Source organism: Populus trichocarpa, chromosome 11 (assembly GCF_000002775.5).
Source record: "Populus trichocarpa isolate Nisqually-1 chromosome 11, P.trichocarpa_v4.1, whole genome shotgun sequence".
Lineage (NCBI taxonomy): Eukaryota > Viridiplantae > Streptophyta > Magnoliopsida > Malpighiales > Salicaceae > Populus > Populus trichocarpa.
The window spans coordinates 6,821,566-6,844,615 of record NC_037295.2 but is presented as its reverse complement, the minus strand read 5'-3'; the positions used below and the strand labels follow the sequence as shown (position 1 = coordinate 6,844,615).

General features: G+C 30.2%; 3 protein-coding genes across 9 annotated transcripts in view; all 3 read left to right on the top strand.

The window, feature by feature from the left end:
- The window catches only part of LOC127904019 (probable LRR receptor-like serine/threonine-protein kinase RFK1), a 78,751-nt gene that overhangs the window by 4,870 nt on the left and 50,831 nt on the right, over window positions 1-23,050 (top strand). The gene's annotated exons all lie outside the window — the stretch shown is intronic.
- The window catches only part of LOC18103136 (probable LRR receptor-like serine/threonine-protein kinase At1g29720), a 204,636-nt gene that overhangs the window by 177,833 nt on the left and 3,753 nt on the right, over window positions 1-23,050 (top strand). The gene's annotated exons all lie outside the window — the stretch shown is intronic.
- LOC18103125 (probable LRR receptor-like serine/threonine-protein kinase At1g29720) lies at window positions 5,608-22,556 on the top strand. The gene is made up of 14 exons (XM_052445441.1): window positions 5,608-5,765; window positions 9,027-9,219; window positions 9,328-9,399; window positions 9,651-9,722; window positions 9,820-9,891; window positions 10,017-10,088; window positions 10,189-10,260; window positions 10,333-10,404; window positions 10,496-10,567; window positions 10,725-10,790; window positions 10,887-10,952; window positions 11,438-11,515; window positions 11,603-11,668; window positions 22,503-22,556. Exons 1-12 carry the CDS (start codon window positions 5,666-5,668, stop codon window positions 11,502-11,504), a joined length of 996 nt encoding a protein of 331 aa, XP_052301401.1. The 5' UTR covers window positions 5,608-5,665; the 3' UTR covers window positions 11,505-11,515; window positions 11,603-11,668; window positions 22,503-22,556.

The window sequence follows — 23,050 nt, the reverse complement described above, 5'->3', positions numbered from 1 at the left end:
TACCTGTTTCCATTGGTCGAACATTTATTAAAAATAATTCCCTGTAAATACATAAATTGTGAACTACCGATCAAGAAGAGATTATTCAAGAGAAAAGACAGGAGCTTATCTTTTATATATATTTGGTGTTAGTAAATAATTGATTACAAGGAGCTTTGGATGAAAGGGTGAAAGAAGTTGAAGCCCATGAACGCAAGCCAGCCTGTTTGAAGTAGCATCTCCATTGCTTTTCTAGTGTAAGTGGAACGACCGGGTTAATTATATCCAACATCTCTTTATTATTAAATTTTAATTAATTAGGTCTTTTTATTATGAACATATATAATAAGGTCCTTTTATTATATATTATATTAACATTCGAATCTCTTAATTTAACTGACGATGTGTCACATTGAAATTATGGTATTTCGATGCAATAAAAATCTTTTTTTTAATATAATATTTTTTAATATCTAATAAATTTATGCTGGATTATTATTATAAAACATTTGTTATTATTTTAAAATTATTCCTAGTATATAGCATGTTATAGATATATTGTGACTTGATGAACTCACCGAATCAAAGATGACAAGGAGTCGTCTTGGTCCTGCTGCATGGGGCCGGACGATGCAGACTATAGAGAAGGGCAAGGTACTCACTCACTAGCTATGGCATTATCAACCACGTAAAACCTGCACATGGACATAGATACAGTCTGAATATTTTCACTTCTTCTTTATTGATTTTGCAGGGAAAACCAAATCATGAGCCAAAATGACTTTTTAAAAAAAAAAAGAAAAATCATTCCTATTTATCTATTAAAAGAGTCAAAAAATTAAAATAAATTCTTTTTTCCAATAAATTTTAAAAAAAACAAAAAAAAATTAATATTAAATATATTAAAAAAATTGACCCCGTCATTACGCGGATTATAACTAGTATATATATATATATTTGGTGTTAGTAAGTAGTAAAAATATGATCTTCACTTTCCCATTACTTTTCTAGTGTAAGTCCCGTACGTATTCTTCAAGTCCCCACTGCTTTTCTAGTGGAAGTCCCGTACGTATTCTTCACGTCCCCATTGCTTTTCTAGTGCATGTCCCCATTGCTTTCCTAGTGTAGGTCCCGTATTCGTCACGTCCCCATTGCTGCTTTTCTAGTGTAAGTGGCACGACCGGGTTAATTATATCCAACATCTCTTTATTATTAAATTTTAATTAATTAGGTCTTTTTTATTAACAATCATAACAAGCAACGAAACACCTCAGCAGCACACAATTTTGCAAGCAATTTCATATCTACTTCACTTTCTTTGTAAAGAAATAAAAACTATTTTTTCAGTTCTTGTTTATTGATTTTGCAGGGAAAACCAAATCATGAGCCAAAATGACTTTTTTTAAAAAAAGAAAAATCATTCCTATTTATCTATTAAAAGAGTCAAAAAATTAAAATAAATTCTTTTAAATTCTTTTTTTTTCAATAACTTTTCTAAAAAAACAAAAAAAATATTAATATTAAACATATTAAAATACAAATGGGTTGTTAAAATGATTTTTTTCCCCATTGGAATGCATATAAAAAAACTATATTTATACTATTTAAAAAAACCATATCAACAATCGAATAAAAACATCTATATTTTGGCCTGGACTATTAGGACCAGGTATGACTATAGATAAAAACATGAACTTTAGCCTCACACACATAACTTTGGTTCTGGTTAAAGGAGATCGCCATATGAGATCTCAAATTAACCCAATCATACATCGATTTAGCTTTGATTAAAGGGAGTCGTCAGATTAGATTTCAGGTTATCCGAGCTACACAAGACATATTATAGTTCTGGTTAAAGGAGATTGCTAGATAGGATCTTAAGTTAACCCAACCGCAACATAAAATTTAGCTTTGGTTAAAGGAACTCGCTAGATGAGATTTCAAGTTGACCGATCTGTACATAAAATTTTGGTTCTGGTTAAAGGAGGTTGCCAGATGAGATCTCATGTTAACCCAACCATACACAGAATTTAGCTTTGGTAAAAGGGAATTGCTAGATGAGATTTCAGGTTGGCTAAGCTACACATAAAATTTTAGTTATGGTTAAAGAAAATTACTAGATAGAATCTCAGATTAACTCAACCATGGATAAAATTTAGATCTGGCAAAAGGAAATCCCCAAATGGGATTTTAAGTGAGCCGAGCTGCACACAGTATTACAGTGTTGTTGATTTTATCAATAATTTAGGCTGATCAAGGAAGAGAGAAGTGGAGAAATTAATTAATGACCTGTTGCGATATTTACCAGCTGGAATATTCTTGTAATCAACCCTTGTCGGTTTGGAGAGATAGAAATCAAATCTAAGTAGCTAAAGGTCATTCTCACCAATTTAAGAATCTGTCCCCCTCAACATGTGTGAGATGCTAATCATTCAACATCTTGCAACTTGCAAGTAGGAGAACCACAGAAAACACGAGGTGAAGATTCATACCACTATTATTATTATCATAATTTACATAAAAAATTAAATATATTAAGATATTATATTTATTAGCTAAATAAATCTAATAATATTTCACTTAAAAAAGTTTCAAACAAAAAATTATCTATCTAAAATAATAATCAACCAAATCAATATCACTCTATAAATTTTAAAGTCGTTTTTAAATTTATTAATTATCTTCCTGTAGAGGATGGTTGGAATTATCTAAATTTTAGAGTCGTTTTTTTGAATATCACATTTATTTATTTTTTTCATGTAGAGGATGGTTGGAATTAAATATATTAAGATGTAGAGGATGGTTGGAATTAACATTATCAACTGGAGAACCCAAGAAAGTACGAGGTAAAGATTCATACTACTATTATTATCTTGATTTTCGAAACAAATTTGAACGTTCAATATATTATAGAGAGGAGTTTGTTAAAGTATATTTCTTCATGTTATGATATTTGTCACAACCTTAATATAGTAGATAGTTAGTTAATTAGTAAAAGTTTGTTAGTCTGTTATTAACAGACATATAAACACAATTATCTCGTGATATTCAGTTTATACAAAATAAAAACCCATATCAAGTATCCTCTATTATTTTTATCTTTTTTTTCTTCTTTATTGCTTTCTACATAATTATAGTTTATGTTAATCAATTGACGTAAATTAACAGAATTAAGTTGGCAATCAATCACTACAACATTTAATAATTTTATTGATATAATTTTTTATTAGCATAAAATTATTATTTTATTAATAAAAAATTTACCAATTAATTTACTGATGAAATAATATTCATCAATAATTTTATTACTCAATTCTACCAGTAAAAAACAAAATTCAATTCAAAACATAAAAATAAACCTGCTGCAAGTGTTAAACTGTCAATTATGCACCAATAATTGCAATATAATTGAGTCTATCATAAACTCCAAATAGCTTGTTGTCCTTTAGGACCAGGTGGAAAAGAGATTGGTCTATGTCTACATCAATCAGTATTTGCAAAAAGAAAAAGAAAAAGAAAAAGCAGAAAATTGTACTTGCAATTAGTGAACAATTGATGATGAAGTTCTCAATTATTTTTAATTTAACAACATCAAAACAATATAAAAAAAATAATTTAAAACAAAAAAAATAAAAAAATATATTAATGGGCACGAATATATTTCTCAGGGCACTTTACAGCAGTATGGAATGGACTTCATGCAATGGGGGTCTCTTTTAGTGTACAATAAATTGACAAGTCGGGTTCAAATATCTGAGACTTTTCCCATGAAAATGCTTTTTAGCAGCCGACGCTATAGTGATATTAATCATTCAACATAATAGCTTGTAGTCATTAAATTTGTGGCTCAAATGCCTCGATATTACGAGGTGAAGATTTATATGAGAATTATTATTTTGATTTTCAAAAAAATTATGCCTCAACCTTCTAGGCTCTCTTTTTATGCTCTAGATATATTTATTTATTTATTTTTTAAGATAAATATCTTATAATTATAAGATATTTAATATAAATATTTTATAAACATCCTAGATATTTATAAAAATATGTATAACGTACAAGATACCATATAGGCTTAATTGGACTTGGTATTACAGTGTTGTTGATTTTATCTATAATTCAGGCTGATCAAGGAAAAGAGAAGTGGAGAAATTAATTACCTGTTGCGATATTTACCAGCTGGAATATTCTTGTAATCAACCCTTGTCGGTTTGGAGAGATAGAAATGAAATCTAAGTAGCTAAAGGTCATTCTCACCAATTTAAGAATCTGTCCCACTCAACATGTTTCTGATGCTTCAACCTCCGACATGGACTTCTTCAGTTTTGCCAAAGTGAAAACATTTTACTTTCACAAAGTATTTTCTGAAAAATAACGAGACTATTTTTTATAATACATGCACAACTCAACTCACTGGTAGGTAGGTAGACAACTATAATTATTATTATTAATTATTATTATTTATAATACATGCAAAACCCACGTGTCACGAGACTAGACTATTTTTGTGTTATAACGAGAGTTTGTCACAGTGATATTGAAAGCAAATGATGACTAACAGAAGCATTAAAACCGAGGGGTATTTAGTGTTTTTTTTTAAAAAAAATTAAAAATATATTAAACTAATATTTTTTTTATTTTTTAAAAATTATTTTTAATTTAACAACATCAAGAAAATCTAAAAAAACATAAAAAATAATTTAAAATAATAAAAATAAAAAATATATTAATGGGCACGAATATATTTCTCAGTACACTTTACAGCAGTATGGAATGGACTTCAAGCAATGTGCGTCTCTCTGAGTAATCACTTCTGTACAATAAATAGCTCATGCAAATGCTTTTTAGCAGCCGACGGCGCTAGTGATGTGAATCATTCAACATGATAGCTTGCAGTCAATAAATTTGTGGCTCAAATGCCTCTAAATGCGCCTGCCTCCTTATCTTTTAAATTTCAACATCTTGCAACCTGCAACTAACTAGGAGAACCATAGAAAATACCAGGTGAAGATTCATTCGACTATTATCTTCTTGATTTACATAAAAAATTGAGTATTTCAAGAGTAAATTTAATTATATTCTATTTAAAAATATTCAAAGTAAAAAATTATCTCTTCCATTGCTAATGCCGTACTTGGTTTTTTTTAGAAGGAGTGGAAATTTTAGATCACGTTCTCTTTGCTCTTCTGTCGATCCCGCCCAGGCTTTTGAGATAGAAATTCATCAAATCAATATTTCTCTACAAATTTTAAAGTCATTTTTAAACCTATCAGAACAATTTATTTTCATGTAAGGAATTATTGAAATCTTATTTATAACATAGATATATTTTAGACCAGATTAAAAGTGAAGTTCAATTATTTTTAAAGTAAAAACTTTGTTAAAATTTAATCTCTCTTTGAAATAAAATAAAACTATAATTTTAAATAAATTAGATTTAAATAAAAAATTAATCTGAAAAAAAAAATACACGACAGAGAGAAGCCAATAACTCTTTATAATGATTGTAAAAAGTTAAAATTGAATTCAAATATCACCAAAGAGAAATGATGCAGGATACAAGTGCGTACGCACATGGAATGGATGTGACGTTTTAAGATTTGGTAAGTATAAATCAAATTAACCTCTCCGTCCCTGCCTGTCTCATGACAAATACAAAAACTTATTCGAGCTTTTGCAGCACAAGATGTTAATGATGTTTCAGCTTTGCCAAGTTATGGTGATATTGATCAGTTTCTCGAGCTCTATTACTTTGCTTGCTTCTGATCAGCTACATCCAGGAGAAGGTAAGAACAACCTTGCTTGCTACTTAATAATTAATTGCCCAAGCACTGTTCTTTGTTTTCACAGTAATATATACTGAGATCAGATCAGTGAACTCTATACAGCAAGTCTTTTAAACTGTTCAACTCATCTGATCCAATCCAAGTGTGCGCATGAGCTGTATTAAATATTAGATTGATTCTCTAATTAATATAAAAAAAGGGTGAAAACTAGGCAATTGGGCAGATGAAAGTTTCCCCTCGCTTCCTAGTATCATCCTTGTTTGAATTTGGATAACTAGGTTAACAATATTTGGGCACTTGTTGAGCTTAATCATATCTAATTTTTATGACCCTTTCTAACTATACAATATATAGGTTTTTTATTGTTAGAAAAACTCAAATTATTTATTTATTTTTTATTTTTTTCAAAAAAATATGTTTTCTATTTATTTATTTATTTTTTTTTTAAAAAAAAAGATTATGTTTTCTTTTTGTATTTTGAGGTGAATTGTTTATTTGTACGCATATTCTAAACTTTTTAATAGCTAAGGATAATAATTTAGGCAATATCCAGCTGTAATTATCAAGCTAGATTGAATGAGATCCAACCCAATTTAGTTAAGGCAATATGCACCTTGACTCAATAGTTTATTACCGGATTATTGTCATACACTGTGATGTGGGGATTAACTCAATATAATCCGGTCTAGTAAAAATATAGTTTAATTCAAAAAACTCAAGTTGATATTTTTTTTTTGTAAATATTGAGAAGAAAACATATTAGATTAACTTGGATCAACTTGGGTTAACTTGTCGAATCCCTGTCCCAGGTCATGAGACCATGATAACCCCATAAAAAAAAAATAAAAAAAAAATTGAAGCTGAATTCTTAATAAGCTCAATGTTGAATGATGAAATTGAAAACAAAATTTAATAACAAAAGAACAAAAAAACAATTTGAATCAACCTGGATTAACCTATCAAACTTGAGTTATGAGAGTTGATAACCTCATATAAAGCAAATTAAGAAAAATTATAAAGATAAATTCTCAATATTGAAAGATGTAATTAAAAAACATTCAATTAAAAAAAAAAGTAAAATCTAAGACACATGTCATGAGGTCATGATAACCCTATAGAAAGCAAATTATGAATTTCAATTCCTAATACATTCAATGTTGGAGGATAAAAAGTTTAAAAAAATAACTTGAGTCAACTCGAGTTAACCTTTCAAACTTGTGTCACGAGGTTAGAATAACTTCATAAAAAAATAAAATAATTTATGAAATCTAATTTCAATTAACTCAATGTTGATCGAGAAACTGAAAAAAAAATATTCAATTAAAAAAATGATAAAAAAATCAAGTTAATTAAATTAATCTACAAAACCTATGATCCAGGTCATGAGAATAGAATAACCCCATAGAAAAAAATTAATTTTTTTTTATAAAACTCAATCTCTAATAAATCTATTGTTGAAAGATAAAATTAAAATTATTAAAAAAAAAAACAAATCATTATTCCAATTAAAATTGATTTGTGAGGAGGGTTTAGTGAAGTACCCTCATTTTTTTTAGTTCTTGTTAATTATTATTATATAAAATAATATGAATATATAACTTTTACAAATAAAGTTTACTAAATGTATTTCTTGCATTAAATTTCAAGAGATTAATCAGCCAAATATTAAAGGATAAAATTAAAAACAAAGTTTAATAACAAAAAACAACTTGAGTCAACGTGGATTAACCTATCGTACTTGGGTTAGGAGACCGAATAACTTCATAAAAAGCAAATTGAAAAAAATTATAAAGATTAATTCTCAATATTAAAGGATGTAATTAAAAAAAATAAATTCAATTAAAAAAAGAAAAATAAAATCCAAGGCACCTGTCATAAGACCATGATAACCTTATAGAAAGCAAATAGAAAAATAATTATGAATTTCAATTCCTAATAAATTCAATATTAGAGAATAAAATTTAATAAATAAATAAATAACTTGAGTCAACTCAAGTTAACCTTACAAACTTGTGTCATGAATTAGGATAACTTCATAAAAAAAATAAAACAAATTATGAAATATAATTTCAATTAACTCAATGTTGATAGAGAAACTAAAAAAAAAAATATTCAATTAAAAAAATGACAAAAAAATCAAGTTAATCAAATTAATATGTAAAATCAATGATTCAGGTTATAAGAATAGAATAACTCCATAAAAAAATTAAAAAACTTTATAAAATTCAATTTTATAAATCTAATGTTGAAAGATAAAATTAAAATTATATATAAAAAAAGAAAAAAAATCATTATTCCAATTAACAATGATTTGCGAGGAGGGGTTAGTGAATTACCCTCGTTTTTTTTTTAATTTTTGTTAATTATTATTATTATATAAAATAATATGAATATATAACTTTTATAAATAAAGTTTACTAGTTGTATTTCTTGCATTAAACTTCAAGAGACATTAACCAAAACTTTGCAAATGCTTGAAAAACAGTAAAACATTTCTTTGGCCGTATATAAGACAAAATAGCTTCTATGGAGTGTTTTGCTTTATATAATTAGATTCATTTATAGGCATCTAAATGTTTTAGCAACCTAAAAAGTTGTGATTTTGTTTTGTATCTAATTCTTTTTCAAGAAATGACATCCTCACTGTAGAATCTGAACACGTGATTTCTTTCTTTCGTTTGATCATACCAATTAAGATACAAATAACAATAAATTAATATTTATACATAACACATTCTTATCATCATATAGTAATAATCCACCAATCCCACAATATAGTTTTTGAACATATTATTTAGAGATAACCTCGCAATTAATCTAGAGTTTAATTTAGAATGTGTTTTATTTAAAATTAATTTAAAAGCTAATATAGTTAAATCTAAGTTAACCTAATAGTTAACAAATAATATTTTATTTTTAATTTTTATTTAAAATAATATCGTTTCAGTTTTTTTTTTAATTGCAAACAATTTCATTAAAAAAAACTGAAAGGAATATAATCTTAAAGTTGACCTCCAAACATTCAATACAAATTTTAAACCAAATTAAATCCTGCGCTGAGTGATAACTATGACGATAAATTGATATAAGATTGCGTTAACTTTATCCAAATGGTCGATAGAGTGTATGGCCTTTACCTATATGAAAAACCCATAATCTATTTACTATTATTATTAATAATCTAACAACTATTTGAGAATGTTTTTGAATAGTGCACATTCCTCATGAATTATTATTTTGTTTTTAAAAAACCCCCACCAGTTGAAGCGTTAAGACAAATCGGTAAGACAGTAAACAAGGATGGCCAACTATCCTTGAAGTTCGACGATCGTTGTCAACAGGAAGGAGTCGTTAAGGCAGTACTGACTCCTGCTCCACCAAACTCAGAAGTGAACGGCACAAACGAATGTAACTGCAGCATCACTGATGATAATTACTGTCACATTACTTCATTGTAAGCCTCTTAATTACTTTACATTTTTATGTTTTTCTTTGTTATATATATATCTTAGCTTTCCTAAACTGTGATCAATGATGTCTCTCTCTCCTGCTTGCAATAAAGCCAGCTCAAAGATTACAGTCTTCCAGGCAGGCTTCCTCCGGAATTGGCCAACCTTACTTATGTCCAAAAAATGTAAGAACCCTTAATTAAAGACATATATTTGGCTCATGTTTCTGCTTCGAGGCCTCAACTCTGAATCCTTTAAATGATTATGAATCTTGAGAGATTCCTCGATGATAATTAATACTCATCAGATGTTATGTGATTATGAGTTTGCCATTGTCTGTCACAGTTTATATTAAAATTTCAAGCGTTTATATTAATTTTTGGAGCAATTTTCAAGATGGAAAATAATTTTTATACAACAACATTGTCTATGACAGAGATTTCACTCGCAACTATCTATACGGCACAATTCCGGTGGAATGGGCTTCGATGAAAAATCTGTTTTTCATGTAAGCTCATTTATAAATCCACCCCTCTTCTTGGTTTATCTTATTTTCTCTGTAAGAGTGAGCTTAAAACTTCCTTCCTAACTAACCTCTTATGCAGCTCGCTTACTGCAAATCGCTTGTCAGGAAATATTCCTGGACATTTGGGAAATTTTTCTGCCCTCACCTACTTGTATGGCTTGTATCTGTTATAGTGCTCTACCTCTAGTTTGAGTTATTCGAATATTGGCAGCAATGCTAGTTTACTTTGTTCTCTAATGGTTATTTCACTTTATCAAATGCAATTATAAAATATAGGAGCCTTGAATCAAATCAGTTTTCTGGTGTTGTCCCACCTGAGCTTGGCAAGCTTGTCAACTTAAAAACTCTGTAAGACATTTAACTAAATTCTCCATTGTGAAGACTTGCCAGAGATTTCGTTTTCATTAGTTGAAATCTTTGCTTTGATGCCGTGAATCAACAATTTCAGGATACTCTCCGGCAATAAGTTAGTGGGGACCTTGCCAGAGGAACTTGCGCAGATAAAAAACTTGAAGGATTTGTAAGCCCTCACTTATTTTCCTTAAACTCTTTTTTTTTTTTTTTTTGATAATTTAACATATTCAATGTGCAGTCGCGTAAGTGATAATAATCTTAAAGGCACCGTACCCAAGTTCATTGGGAACTGGACTCAACTTCAAAGGCTGTGAGATGTTTATCTTCACAAATCTTAATTCATTCTAATGCAACATGATGCACTTTATTGAGATTTTTTGTTCTTTTCGTGACTAATGAAGTGAATTGTACGCGACTGGATTGCAAGGACCCATACCTCGTAAAATTTTTCATTTGGAAAAGTTGTCTGATTTGTGAGTAAAACCACTTTATTGTGCTGCATGCCTCCTGCTGTATTAATTATTGAAGAATTCTCTTTGTGTGTGAGAGAGAGGGAGGGAGAGAGAGAGAGAGATAAATGAAGGGAATTGAACATTTAACTTGTATTCAAGGTCTCATACTGTTCTGCAGGAGGATTACTGATATGCCTGGACCAGAGTTTCAGTTACCTAACGCGACGATTAAAAGGGATAACTTGTATGTGAACTGCTTCATAACTTCTTTTTTTTTCACAGTAAAGTTGAGGATATGTTCTGTTCAGAACTGTTTAACCAACCTGTAACTTGTTGCAAGGGTTCTGAGGAACATCAATTTAACTGGAACAATCCCAGAAGACGCATGGAAAGTGGAAAAAACACTGTAAGTGTGAACTCACTCATCGCCTTACATCTGCTGCTAAGCAACATAGAATTTCTTTTTATACATTTCAATTCTGCCACATTTTTCCATTATGATCTCCAAGTACAGCTGGTCCGTGGGATCTGCCTGAATCATCACGTCGTTAGGATAAGTTAAAAATCCTACATTAATATATAATCCTGGGTATATAATAACTAAAGTCCTACTAGAGTGTGTAGAAGAATCACAACTAGCTTCTAACATAACATTGACTTATTTTCACAACCGATGAGCTCCTATGAGAAGGTAGTGATTTCAAGCAACTGCAACTCTCCAAGGAAGAATATAAATAGAGGATTACTTCAAAGAATTTAATAACCTTTAATTATGAGACATATACATATATATTTATATTTTCACCTGTTTATTGCCATTATATTTACAAAGATGTAAAATCTTCTTCAGAGACTGAAGCCTAAAATTTCGTTTGCTGTAATTTCTTGCAGCGACTTAACTTTTAACAAGTTGGTTGGGGAGATTCCTCCTAATACAATACAACGACAGTTTACGTGAGCAATGTTAAAGTCTGATAATTTGGAATTTGGTTATTGAAATCTTATCAACGATGGCGCAATAAATTATGCTGAAAGTTTGAGTGTGGTTCTTACCAGGTTTTTGAGTGGCAACAAGCTGACTGGAACAGTGCAAGACTCATTCCTCCAAAACAGCCAAAATCTGTAGGTTCCTAAATTACACCCATCATTGGATTTACTTATTTGAATATTGATATGCTTTGCCTTCTTTCCTTGAAGATCCATGACTAATGCCTGTAAGTTTGTGAACTGCATGACCTTGATTGAAAGATGTAGTCCATATGATTTCAAGTTCTCTTTTTCACAAAAAGGAAACATATGTAGTTCAACTCAGATGAACTTTTCTTCTTGATTGACATTTCCAATTTCTTATAAAGGAAAACTGAAGACAACCAATTAAAAAAACCCCAAAAAAAAAACAGAATATACAAATATGAGATTTGACCTCTCTGCGCTGAAACACAATAATATAACCTGAGAGTTCGAGAGTTCAAGCTGCATGTAATTAATTTTGATTTAAAAAAACCGCTTCCTTTTATCGTCTTCCCTGCACTGCAGTCTCACCACTGACAGCACCGCATTCATGAACAAGTTCATTCCCAGTTTCCCAGTTTCCTATTATCTTTGACCTGTGTGTTTCCATGCCTTCACACCGAGGGTGTTTGAATGGCGGTTGATACCGTATTTTTTACAAAATTTAAAAATATTTTTTTTGTTTAAGTTTTTTATATATTTATAGATTATTTTGATGTGTCAATGTTAAAAATATTTTTTTAAATAAAAAAATATTATTTTAATATATTTGTGAGCGAAAATCACTTTAAATTATAACCGCTTTCCCACTTCCTAAATAATACTTCGTTTTATGCTAATATTTCATACTCACAGGAGGTTAATGACTAGATAGACTAAGAACAACAACTTGTAGATAAATTATATTTTTTTTTAACTTGAAACACTACCAAATTTAACAGGTTTACCGACAAACATTTCTGTCGGTATTTACACTAGCAGTCTGTCGGTACGTATGTTATCGACAGACACACGGATGGAAATGATCATTCGGAAAAACTCTCGTCAGTAATTTATGGATTATTGGTGAGTCTGTTGGTAATAAATATAATGATGAAGTTGTTTTGTCGATGACCCTGTCAATAATATTTTTAAAAAATATATTGAACATAAGTACAAAAATATAATAGTAGCATTTGCAGTAATTCTTTTTCAACTTTCTGGAATATACCGATGAAATTGTGTCGTTAGTAATATTTTAAAAGTATTTTTTAAAACAAATATATTGAACAAAAGTAGAAAAATAATTAAAATTAATAAATTAGTATAAAAATCATATATGTATTACAAATTTAAACATTTGTATGTTCGAATACAATAAATCTAAAATAGAGGCGGCACTGAAGGAGCAGGAGGAGGAGGCAAGTTGTTGCCGGGACTGTAGAGCCAATTAGGGGGTGCACATGAACCACCCATCTATGATCTCATCTCCACTACCAATTGATGAAGTTCTTCATAAACAACAATGAGTCGTTCATATTTATCATTAAGATGGGTTGTCCCGATCTTGTACCCGTTGGGTCTAACATTGCTGCGAACTCCAGAGTTTGACTGGTTGGAATTGATTGCGAGCATCCAATGACTGAAGCACTATGGGTCATCCACAAGTTTTCGGTCATAGTGTTAGAGAGTCCATACACTCGATTTCTATTAGTTCCACCGAACAATCCTCCCTCCAACCATAAATCTAGATCGATATCCGGATGGTTTGAAAGCTCATCCCTGTATCTCTCATTCAACTGGCTATTATATGTATCCTTGGAAGAAAAGAATAAATTGATCAAATTCAAGGACATAATAACTTAAGAAAAAAATAATTAAAAACCAACATACCATAAAGTGTTGAGCTCGGCTATCACTACTACAACCTTTTTTTGAAGGTCATCGCTTTGCACATGCGTTTCAACAAAAACTTTTATCGGGCTTGGCTCGAGTACAAAAACTGTTGCCTGCAATAAAAAATGTTGTCAATTCAATATATCTATAAAAAAAACTAATAAAAAAACTGGATTTAGTTAAAAAGTTCCTATTATCGAGTGAAATGCGTGGACGTCACGTGCTAAATATATTATGCCCATATAGCCTTTGAGATGTACGACGATCTAAAATCCTTCTAAACTGTTACGTCATTTCAACCTAGAAGCTCTCTTTCTTTCACATATTTTTTGGCTTATTTTTTAGTCTCATACCAAAAATCATGTAACCTATATGATATAAATTAATTATCTGTTAGTAAATGAAAAATAAAATTTTAATAGTTGGAGTAAAAACATTATCTTGAATTCGATCTTACCTAATTGCAGTGTAATTATCCTAAACCTTCCTCATAAAATTATTATCAGCTCTCTCCCATTCAGATTTTCTCTTAAAGTAAAAATTTATAAAAGAAAAATTTCAGTCATTTTAATAAACGGTCCAAATTAACATTAAAAAATATTTAAGTTAATACTAACCTTGAACCTTGAAAATCATGCATCGACTTGAGGTTTTCATTCAAGATGTTTGAAAACCTATCTTCATTGAAACAATGGGATTTCCATCAATGATTTAATGACCGAAGTTATTGTTCTTACAACCTGAATGTTTGTAAACCTGAAATTGTATTCATTAAATGATATTATTTTTTTAAAAATTATTAAACATGTCATTGTGAAAGCAAAACAAACTTACATTAAAATGTCATCCTTCCATTGAGCTTCATACTTGCGGGTAAATGAATCCCGCTGTGAAGGGACCCCCCCTCGATATTACTACATCGCACTCGACGAGCCCGCGTCGTGAGTTGATGTTTGTGCCTTAGGTGCCTGTTATTGGTTGACACCTAATGACTCATGGTTGTTAGCATCGCTTCTAGAAAAACTAGTAGCGATTCCTATTTTTTTTTTAAAAAAATTAGCAGCATCTCTCTTATACAGGAGACTACCCAAAATTTTTAAACTTATAAATACACTTAATATATGCCTCAAACCAGTTGAGTTTATTCAATTTCTTCTAACAATTTAGTATAATTCAATTACATAGAAAATTTTTATTTTCTACATGATAATATTTTTAATCATAAGTTTACAATAAATTATTCTAAATTTAAAAAAATTCAAAATAATAATTAAAATTAATCCTACACATTTAATTGAAATTGAACAAGAAAAGTGAAAAACTAAAAACTAAAATTCAACAAAATAATCCAAAAATTATTTCAACAAAAACTAAAATTTAACACAATTATTTCTAAGTGATAATATTTTTAATCCTTAATTTACAAAAAATTATTCTAAATGGAATAAATTCAAAATAACAATTAAAATTAAACCAACACATTTAATTGAAATTGAACAACAACATTGAAACAAAAAACAATTAAAATTCAACAAAGAATGCAAAACTTATTTCAATAACAACTAAAATTCATGTCATTTATTAATTCATAAAATTATTAGGAACATAAAATTGAAAAACAAATAATGAAAAAAATTTGCAAAAAAAGGATAAAAAGGAATGAAAAATTATTGCCTTAATGGCATGCTTTATTTTAGCTCTTAATTAAAAAGAAAGAAAAACGAAGAAAAGACATTGTTAATAAACCCTAAAAAAAGAAAAATAAGAAGAAAAATGAAAAAAGAAACAACATACCTTAGGATGAGAAGAGAAGATAATGCTTGATTTCAGGTGAGAAGGAGAGAGAGAGGAGAAGATCGAGAGAGAGAAACAAGTGTGTGAGAGAAGAAGAAAGAAGAAGAAAGAAAAAGATGAAGCGCCGTCTGCCATGATTATGGTCTTTTATTTTAGTCTTTATCGATGGGATTACCAATAAGCAATTAAATATTAATATTTTTTATATTTCCGTAAGTGATTTTGTTTGTAAAGTCAAATGAAAAATTTTCAACTTGAACAAAAATATTCAAAAAGCCTTTCACATATTATCAATAACTTTTCATTCCGTTAGTGATTTCACGGGGAAAAAATGAACAGTCAAAAGATCATTAATTATCACCGCATTAAGAAGTGAACATTTCCCATAGTCTTTAGAATATACCGACGGACACATTTTGTCGATATACCCGTATGTAATAAACACCACGAATAGTGCTAGGGTAAAGGGGCACAATTCCCAGTATCTCTGTAATATACCGATAAACACATTTTGTGGGTATACTCGTATGTAATGAATACCGTGAACAATGTCAAAGTGAATGAAAACAATTATTATGGTCTCTAGAATATATCGACAGATACATTTTATTGGTATACCTATATGTAATATATAGTCTGTCGGTATTTTTATCGGTTTAAAACAGTATCTGATGCTAAATTATATCATATTCCTTACTTCAAATAGTTACATTCACAGTTGCACACACAACACAATAACACCGTTTCACATCACAATAATAAAATAAATATTTCATTGTCATTCAATTATAAATTAACATCATTGTCATTATATTGAAGTGAATTTCATCCATAAATATTACATTATATTTCATGGCATTACATATTCATGTTGTGCAAATTAATTAGAATTCTCTTATTCTTTGTCAATTGACCCGTCCTTATCTCCATCACAATCTTGTACGTTGATTTCGTCACTATCATCTTCATCATCTTGTGTATTTTCGCTAGAACTCAAAACATCATTCGATTCCTTAGTCTCAACATCAATAAAAATATTCTCGGCGATGCAAAAATATGAATTTTGTTTCTAAGTCATTAGACAGAGCAACTTGATTTGGATAAACTAACTCACTAAGTTGAAAGACATCATCTCCCACAATTAATTCATCGTTGCCATCCTGAACAACCTCGACACAATTCCTAGGTTTGGTTTTCACTATGGATAACCAATCAGCTCTTAAACAATCCTTTTTAAAGGACGAAGTATATGTGTAATAAACTTACTAGCATTACTTGGCAAAAACAAAGACATCATCGACATTGCGGAGTCTAGCATTTGAATTAATTTTGACCAAACCATGATGAGAATCTACTATGATTCCTCTGTTAGTGGTGTCATACCAATAGTATTTGAATAAAATACTTTATTATGCTCGCTATGATATTGCAATTCAATGATATCTTCCAACTTCTCATAGTAGTCAATTTCAAACTCATTAGAAGTCAATCCCTTAACACAAACCCCATTGTTATATGTCTTTCTACCCTACCTATATTCTTTAGTATCAAACACATGTGCATTGATGGAATTCTTGTTGTAGCACTTCACTTATCTTTCAAGACCCGAACTTAGTAAAGACAAAGTAACACTAGCATTCCCTCCTAATTAATAAACCTGGTAAATGAAGTACAACCATGGATATTTAATGAGAAATGTGTAATGAAATTAATTATCCTGAGAGATAAGAATAATTAAACAGTACTTCCATGTGTTTTTAACTATGTGAAAAATTGTTCATCTTATAATCGAAAGATTTAGGATTTAGTCAGTTATGAGTTTTGAGCCAGTAAATATTGATGTTGTTGCATGCGAGGAATTCAATAATGTATTAATTTATGATATTATAAGAGATAGATTGTTTGAAAATAATGACATGATAAGTAGTATACTTATTGAATAAAATATCTTAGTTCATTACAGTTAAATAGCATATAATTATGTGCTTGTCTGAATTTTATTTCTGACAAGTATCTTCCCTCACAATATTTTTTTCTATGGGTCATCCATGATAAAAGAATATTGACAAGTTCTCACTCGAAGGCACTTCTCCATCATTGTCATTTCTTGGAATGAGTTTGATTCTTGTTCTCAATTGAGGCTAAAAATAGTATAAGATAAATGTTAAGATATCTTTAAGAATATAGGTCTCGCATATCAAAACCTTAACATGTGCCTTGCTTTCTACTTTTCTCTTAAGGTTGAACAAGTACCTGCATGATATTAAATGAATGTTTTGAAATATGCAAAGAAAGACAATAAAATTTTAATTACGATATATGTGTAAACCTTAATATCTCGAATAGATACATCCATCTATATTGGACTAGGCCTTCGACTTTTGCCTCAAACGATAAATGTAAGAGTAGATGCTCTATCCAGTTGAAAAATGATGGAGGGAATATCATCTCAAGTTTGCATATTATATGGACGATATTCATTTCAAGCCGCTCCATGTATTGTGTCTGCAACTTGTTGAAGCATATATCTCTAAAAAAGTAATTGGTCTTCATGAGTGCATTTCATATCCTATTTGACAATAAATCTAGTAAGCTAATGGAATGAGTGTTTGTATAAACACATGACGGTCATGACTTTTCATTCCATAAAATCTGCAATCCTCCAAATTCACCAAGATTGGTATGCTCGAGGCATGTCCATTGAGAAAACATAGACTTTTAAGTCATTAGCAGACAAGTAACTATACATTCTTGTACAAGACGAAGCCGGTTTTGGGCTTTGCAACCCATGACCCAACATATATCAACTTTATATTTTTACGATAACAAAAAAAAAAATATATATCCCTTATTTTCTTCATGATGTCCTTTGTCTTCCCCTTCATGTCCATAACCGTATTGAAAATGTTCTCAAACACGTTCTTTTCTATATGCATGACATCAAGGTTATGACAGAGAATATTGGAAGAAAGCTCCCAAAAAATATTTCACTTTACCTAATTATGGGTCAAACCAAAACCAGAAAACTTCTACTTACCCGATTGAAAATCAAACTTATTGTCACTGTACTCTGACACCACGTTATATAATTATTCACCTAAAAGAAGCGATGATGCAACATCCCTTTAACTCTGCTAATAAGAAGTCCTTTCTATTCTTTCTAAACTTGTGATCCGTTAGCAAGAACTACCAATGACATTAAAAAAAAGACATTTTACCGCTGTTTGTTAACGTGAATGCCTTGTTATTTTCCATACAGAATGAACATGCTAGTTTTTCATGTATGCTCCATCTATAAACCATTTCATAAGTTGAAAACTCATTGATAGTCCACATCAAAGCTGCCTTCATAAAATTTTTTTGTTTCCTCGATACATCATAAGTCAAAGCCTTGAATGACCACTACTTCAACTTATCAATCAACGATCGAAGATAAACATCTATATTCTAACCTGAACTATTAGGACCTAGTATGACTTTTGTCACACCCGGACATCGCGGTGACCGATTAAAAATTAACACTCGATTGAAAAAAAAGAACATATATCTAACATTTTGTTCTTTTAGGGGAAAATGTCTAGTTTAAGGAGTCGCCACCTAGTATTATAGTCACTAGGAACCCTAACTGATCAACATAGATTCTATGGTACGGGACTGGTTACGCAAAAGGAAAGATGCTGTCACCCCTTAAGCATCCTACCTAAGGCAGGCTGCATTGCTGGTTTTGTCTAAAATTGCTAAGAATTTGTTCTCCCTTTTCCCTTTTTTAATTCTTCCTTTCATGTTCCTGACTCAGGTGTCAGTGAACAATTCCTACGAATATTTCCAACTCTGGCATTGGTAAATATCGCACAAATCCAAAAAATACGATACTCCTAACTCTAGCGTCAGTGAATATTTTTCGCAAAAAATAAATTTGAAGAAGAAATTTTCTATGTCATATTTTTTCTTGTTTATCCTTTATTATTATTTGCCCTTTTTAGATGGAAGTAAAAAAACATTGCACGACATAATTGCATTTAACAGTAATAGTCCACAGATTGAGCACATAGCTAAAAAAATATAAGCACAAAGAAAAAAAAAATAAAGTGTGAGGGGCCCACAAATAAATCAGCGAAGACCGCCAAATGTTTTTGGAATTTTCTTATATCAAAAAGAGGTTCGTTTGGTCAAATATCAAATTAGAATGGGCATAAAAATTATGGCCAAGGCATAAGGGTGTGTTTTGCCAAGCACACCCTTAGCAAACACAATTTGGATCGGTTAGGCCTAAAGCCCAGACCCGGCCCACTCTTTTTTTTTCTCTTTGGGCTGGATCTAGCCCAGCCATGCGTGAAAGGTTCACGCATGCATGCAACAGTAACCAGTTAATTATTTTAGCAAGGAAGGAAGGGAACTTACCTAGGTGTGCGGCTGCTGGAGGCGAAGTCGAGGGAGACTAGGCTAAAAAAAAGGGTTAAGGGGGGCGGCGGCTAGTATAGGGTTCGCCGCCCTTTTTTTTTATGTTTCTCTCTTTTAGGGTTTCTGGTAATGGCCTCCTCTGGGTCTCTTCTTTTAGGGGTTCTCTCTTTTAGGGTTTCTCTCTCATCCCCCTCTTTTGCATCACTGAGGTCTGTATTTATAGTGCCAGAGTCCCTTCGTGTGTGAGAAACAAAGTTTCAATCAAACTCATTCTCTTTTTTGAAGTTTGAATTTGATTAAGAATAAAATTTAAAAGCGGATAACTATCATTATCTTGAAGATATGGATTATCTTGAAGATAATGATAGAATGACAAAAGTATATTGTAATCCCTAGTTTTCACGCAAGTTGACAAATCACACTTTTCATCGAAATAAATCTCTGATATTTTAATTTTACATTTTAAACCCTGTAAAATTAAATTAAAAAGCCAATGGGCCAAAATTGGGTTACAACAACTATAGATAAAAAAACATAAACTCTGGCCTCATATACATCCCTGGTGGCAACTTGTAACCATGAGTATCACCGACCAATAAAAATAAGAAGCAACAAATAACCTAAATGGATTGAATCCGTCTGTACATAACCCAAGACATACGTTCTTTATCTCCACTAAAAATTAATGAAAAACATTGTTGATGTGTTTACAGGTTTCACCATCGGAATGGTGCACCATCACTTCATCCATCGCATTATGTGATTGTTGCCATGTCATGTTGTTGTCTTTAGTGACATGAATAACCTCTATAGTCTAGGTACGATTGGGAAGTATCTAAGTTTTTTTTATGTGAGACAAGAGTCCTTCCCCTACCAGTCATGGGTTCATAACAAGAATGTTGACATGTTCTGTACTTGGTCAACTCTGTATTTTCAAGGTAGTACAACATGCAGAAATTTATACACAAGTCAATTTTCTAGTATCCTAAACCGAGGGGTTTCATCATGAACTTAGCAGCATAGAAATTCTCTTTTAGCCTGTTTCTATCAGGTAAAATGCTTCTCACTCATTTGACAATTCTGTCATAAATAGCCTCACTTAACCTATGATCTGACTTGATGTTGAACACCTGTGTAATAATTGATAATTTACTGTGATTTGTGCAACTATTCTATAATAGTTCGTTAGAATCTTTCATAAAAATAAAAAAATCTGGTCGTGTTTGCACTAAGTTCTTTATCTACGATTGAACAATGATCGGCATGACCTTGATTCATTCCAATCATATCCATAACCATATTCCTATAAGGATTACTATTGTCATCTACAACTTCATGCAAATTGTTAGAACTAGAAGTTGACACAACCATCCTTTCTACCACTATATCGTGAAGAACATATGGTTCTTAGTATGCATACCAACACAAGTATTTCTACATGAATTCTTTTTGTAGAAGATGCATCGTTACAATATATGGATCGAGAATTTTTTTTTATTGTTACACCTCTTGCATGGACATCTAATATCCCCTCAACTAATATTTCTCGGATTAGATAGTACGTAATTAATAAAACTCTAAACCTCATTATAATAATCCATCCTCTACTACTATTAGGGTAAATCTGTATACATCCATGAATGACCATCCATTACTTATATCAAACCTATATAAAATAATGATGACAACAAGTATTAATGAACTGTATTAACTAAATAATTTGCAAAAATATTGATTTAGTGCAAACTTATTTAATCTATTTTAATAGAACTCTTAATTCATAATCAATTATCTACATAAATTCAAATTTCTACACATTTACCAAAAATTTCAACTCGGCAATAAAATTGATAAAATATAAAATAAACTCGTTAAATAAGCCATTATTTATTTCATCACAAAACACCTAAGTCAAAAATTCAATATAAGTTTCATCAATTTACAAACAAATATAATTTTATAAAATCTAAAACAAATCCTACCATGTACAAATCATAAATCTATATAACAAATTTGTATGAGAAAAAAAATTATAAAACAAGTACACACCCAAACAAAATACATATACTATAAAAAAATATGAAAAAAATCAACATCTTAAAATTAAGTTCAAATAAAAAGGGATAAATTTGCTTACTTAAAGTGAATAATCCTCAATAAAATTTAAGTGAGGTGAGAGAGGTGAGGTTGTTGTCAATTTTAACACATTTAAATTTGTCGATGAAATCACCAACGAATACTAGCAATGTAATATTTTCATTGCTAAATCCATCAGCAAATAATATGACGTGTCATATTACCGGTGGAGTTACTAACAAAATATTGTTTGATTTTTTAATTATTTTATTTTATTGAAAATTCCATCGGTAATTATCGACAAAATATATTTTGTTGCAAATTAAGTCGATATGTCCGATGGATAGTTTTCGTTACTTTTTTCATTGAATATTACCAACCAAAAAATATTCCGTCAATAATTATATTGTTGTTTGATAATTTTCTAGTATGGGATTGAAACTAAGAAATTTCAATCGTTTGACAATCATCACCAAAATTCGATTTTGAGCTTTAACATCAACATGCATGGAGAAAAAAAAAACAAAATATAGCTAACACAACCAAAAGCAGCTAGTTGTTGGCTAAACAATCCGAAAAAAAGAAGAGAAATATATATAGTAGCAGCTTTTTAAATACTAGCAGATCAATTCTAAATAAAATTAATAAACCATTTCCCTTTAAAACAATTAAATCTTAGTCATCCAAGCCATCACCATCAATAAAAGAAAAACCATTATATGAAGTTTATATATTTTCTTTATTTGTTAACCTTGTGGAAGTATGTATTTAGATTTATGATTTTCTTGATCTTTTCCAGTGATGTTTCGTACAATAACTTTTCACGGTCACCAAGATGCAGCGGCAGTAACGGGTAAGGATGTTCATAAATTTTTGAGTTGGGATATTCTTGGTGATTTTGAAACTGAATGATTTGAGTTTATAAATCAGGAATAATATAAACTGGTTTCGAAGCTCGTCCAGCTATAATAACTTGTAAGGCTCTTCTTTTATACTCTGTGGACTGCAATGTTAATTTTTCGTATTTATATTTCTGGAGAAGAAATTTAGCAATAGAGATTCTGCTGTATGTGATATTGTAACTAAATAATAAACTATACTACATCTTTAAATCCTACCTAAGCAGAATAGATAAATATCCAGAATTAATTTATGCTCAGAGTATAATGCTTATCATTTTTTAAAAGAGCAAACACATCTTGAATATTTTCCTTGAGAGATACAATTTTTTAAGCATGTTTTCAGATTCTTAGAATTCAATCTACAAAACCATTTATTATTCTAACATACTATAATTTCCATGATATACAGAAGCGATCTTCTTCCATGCTCAGAGATATCTCGGTG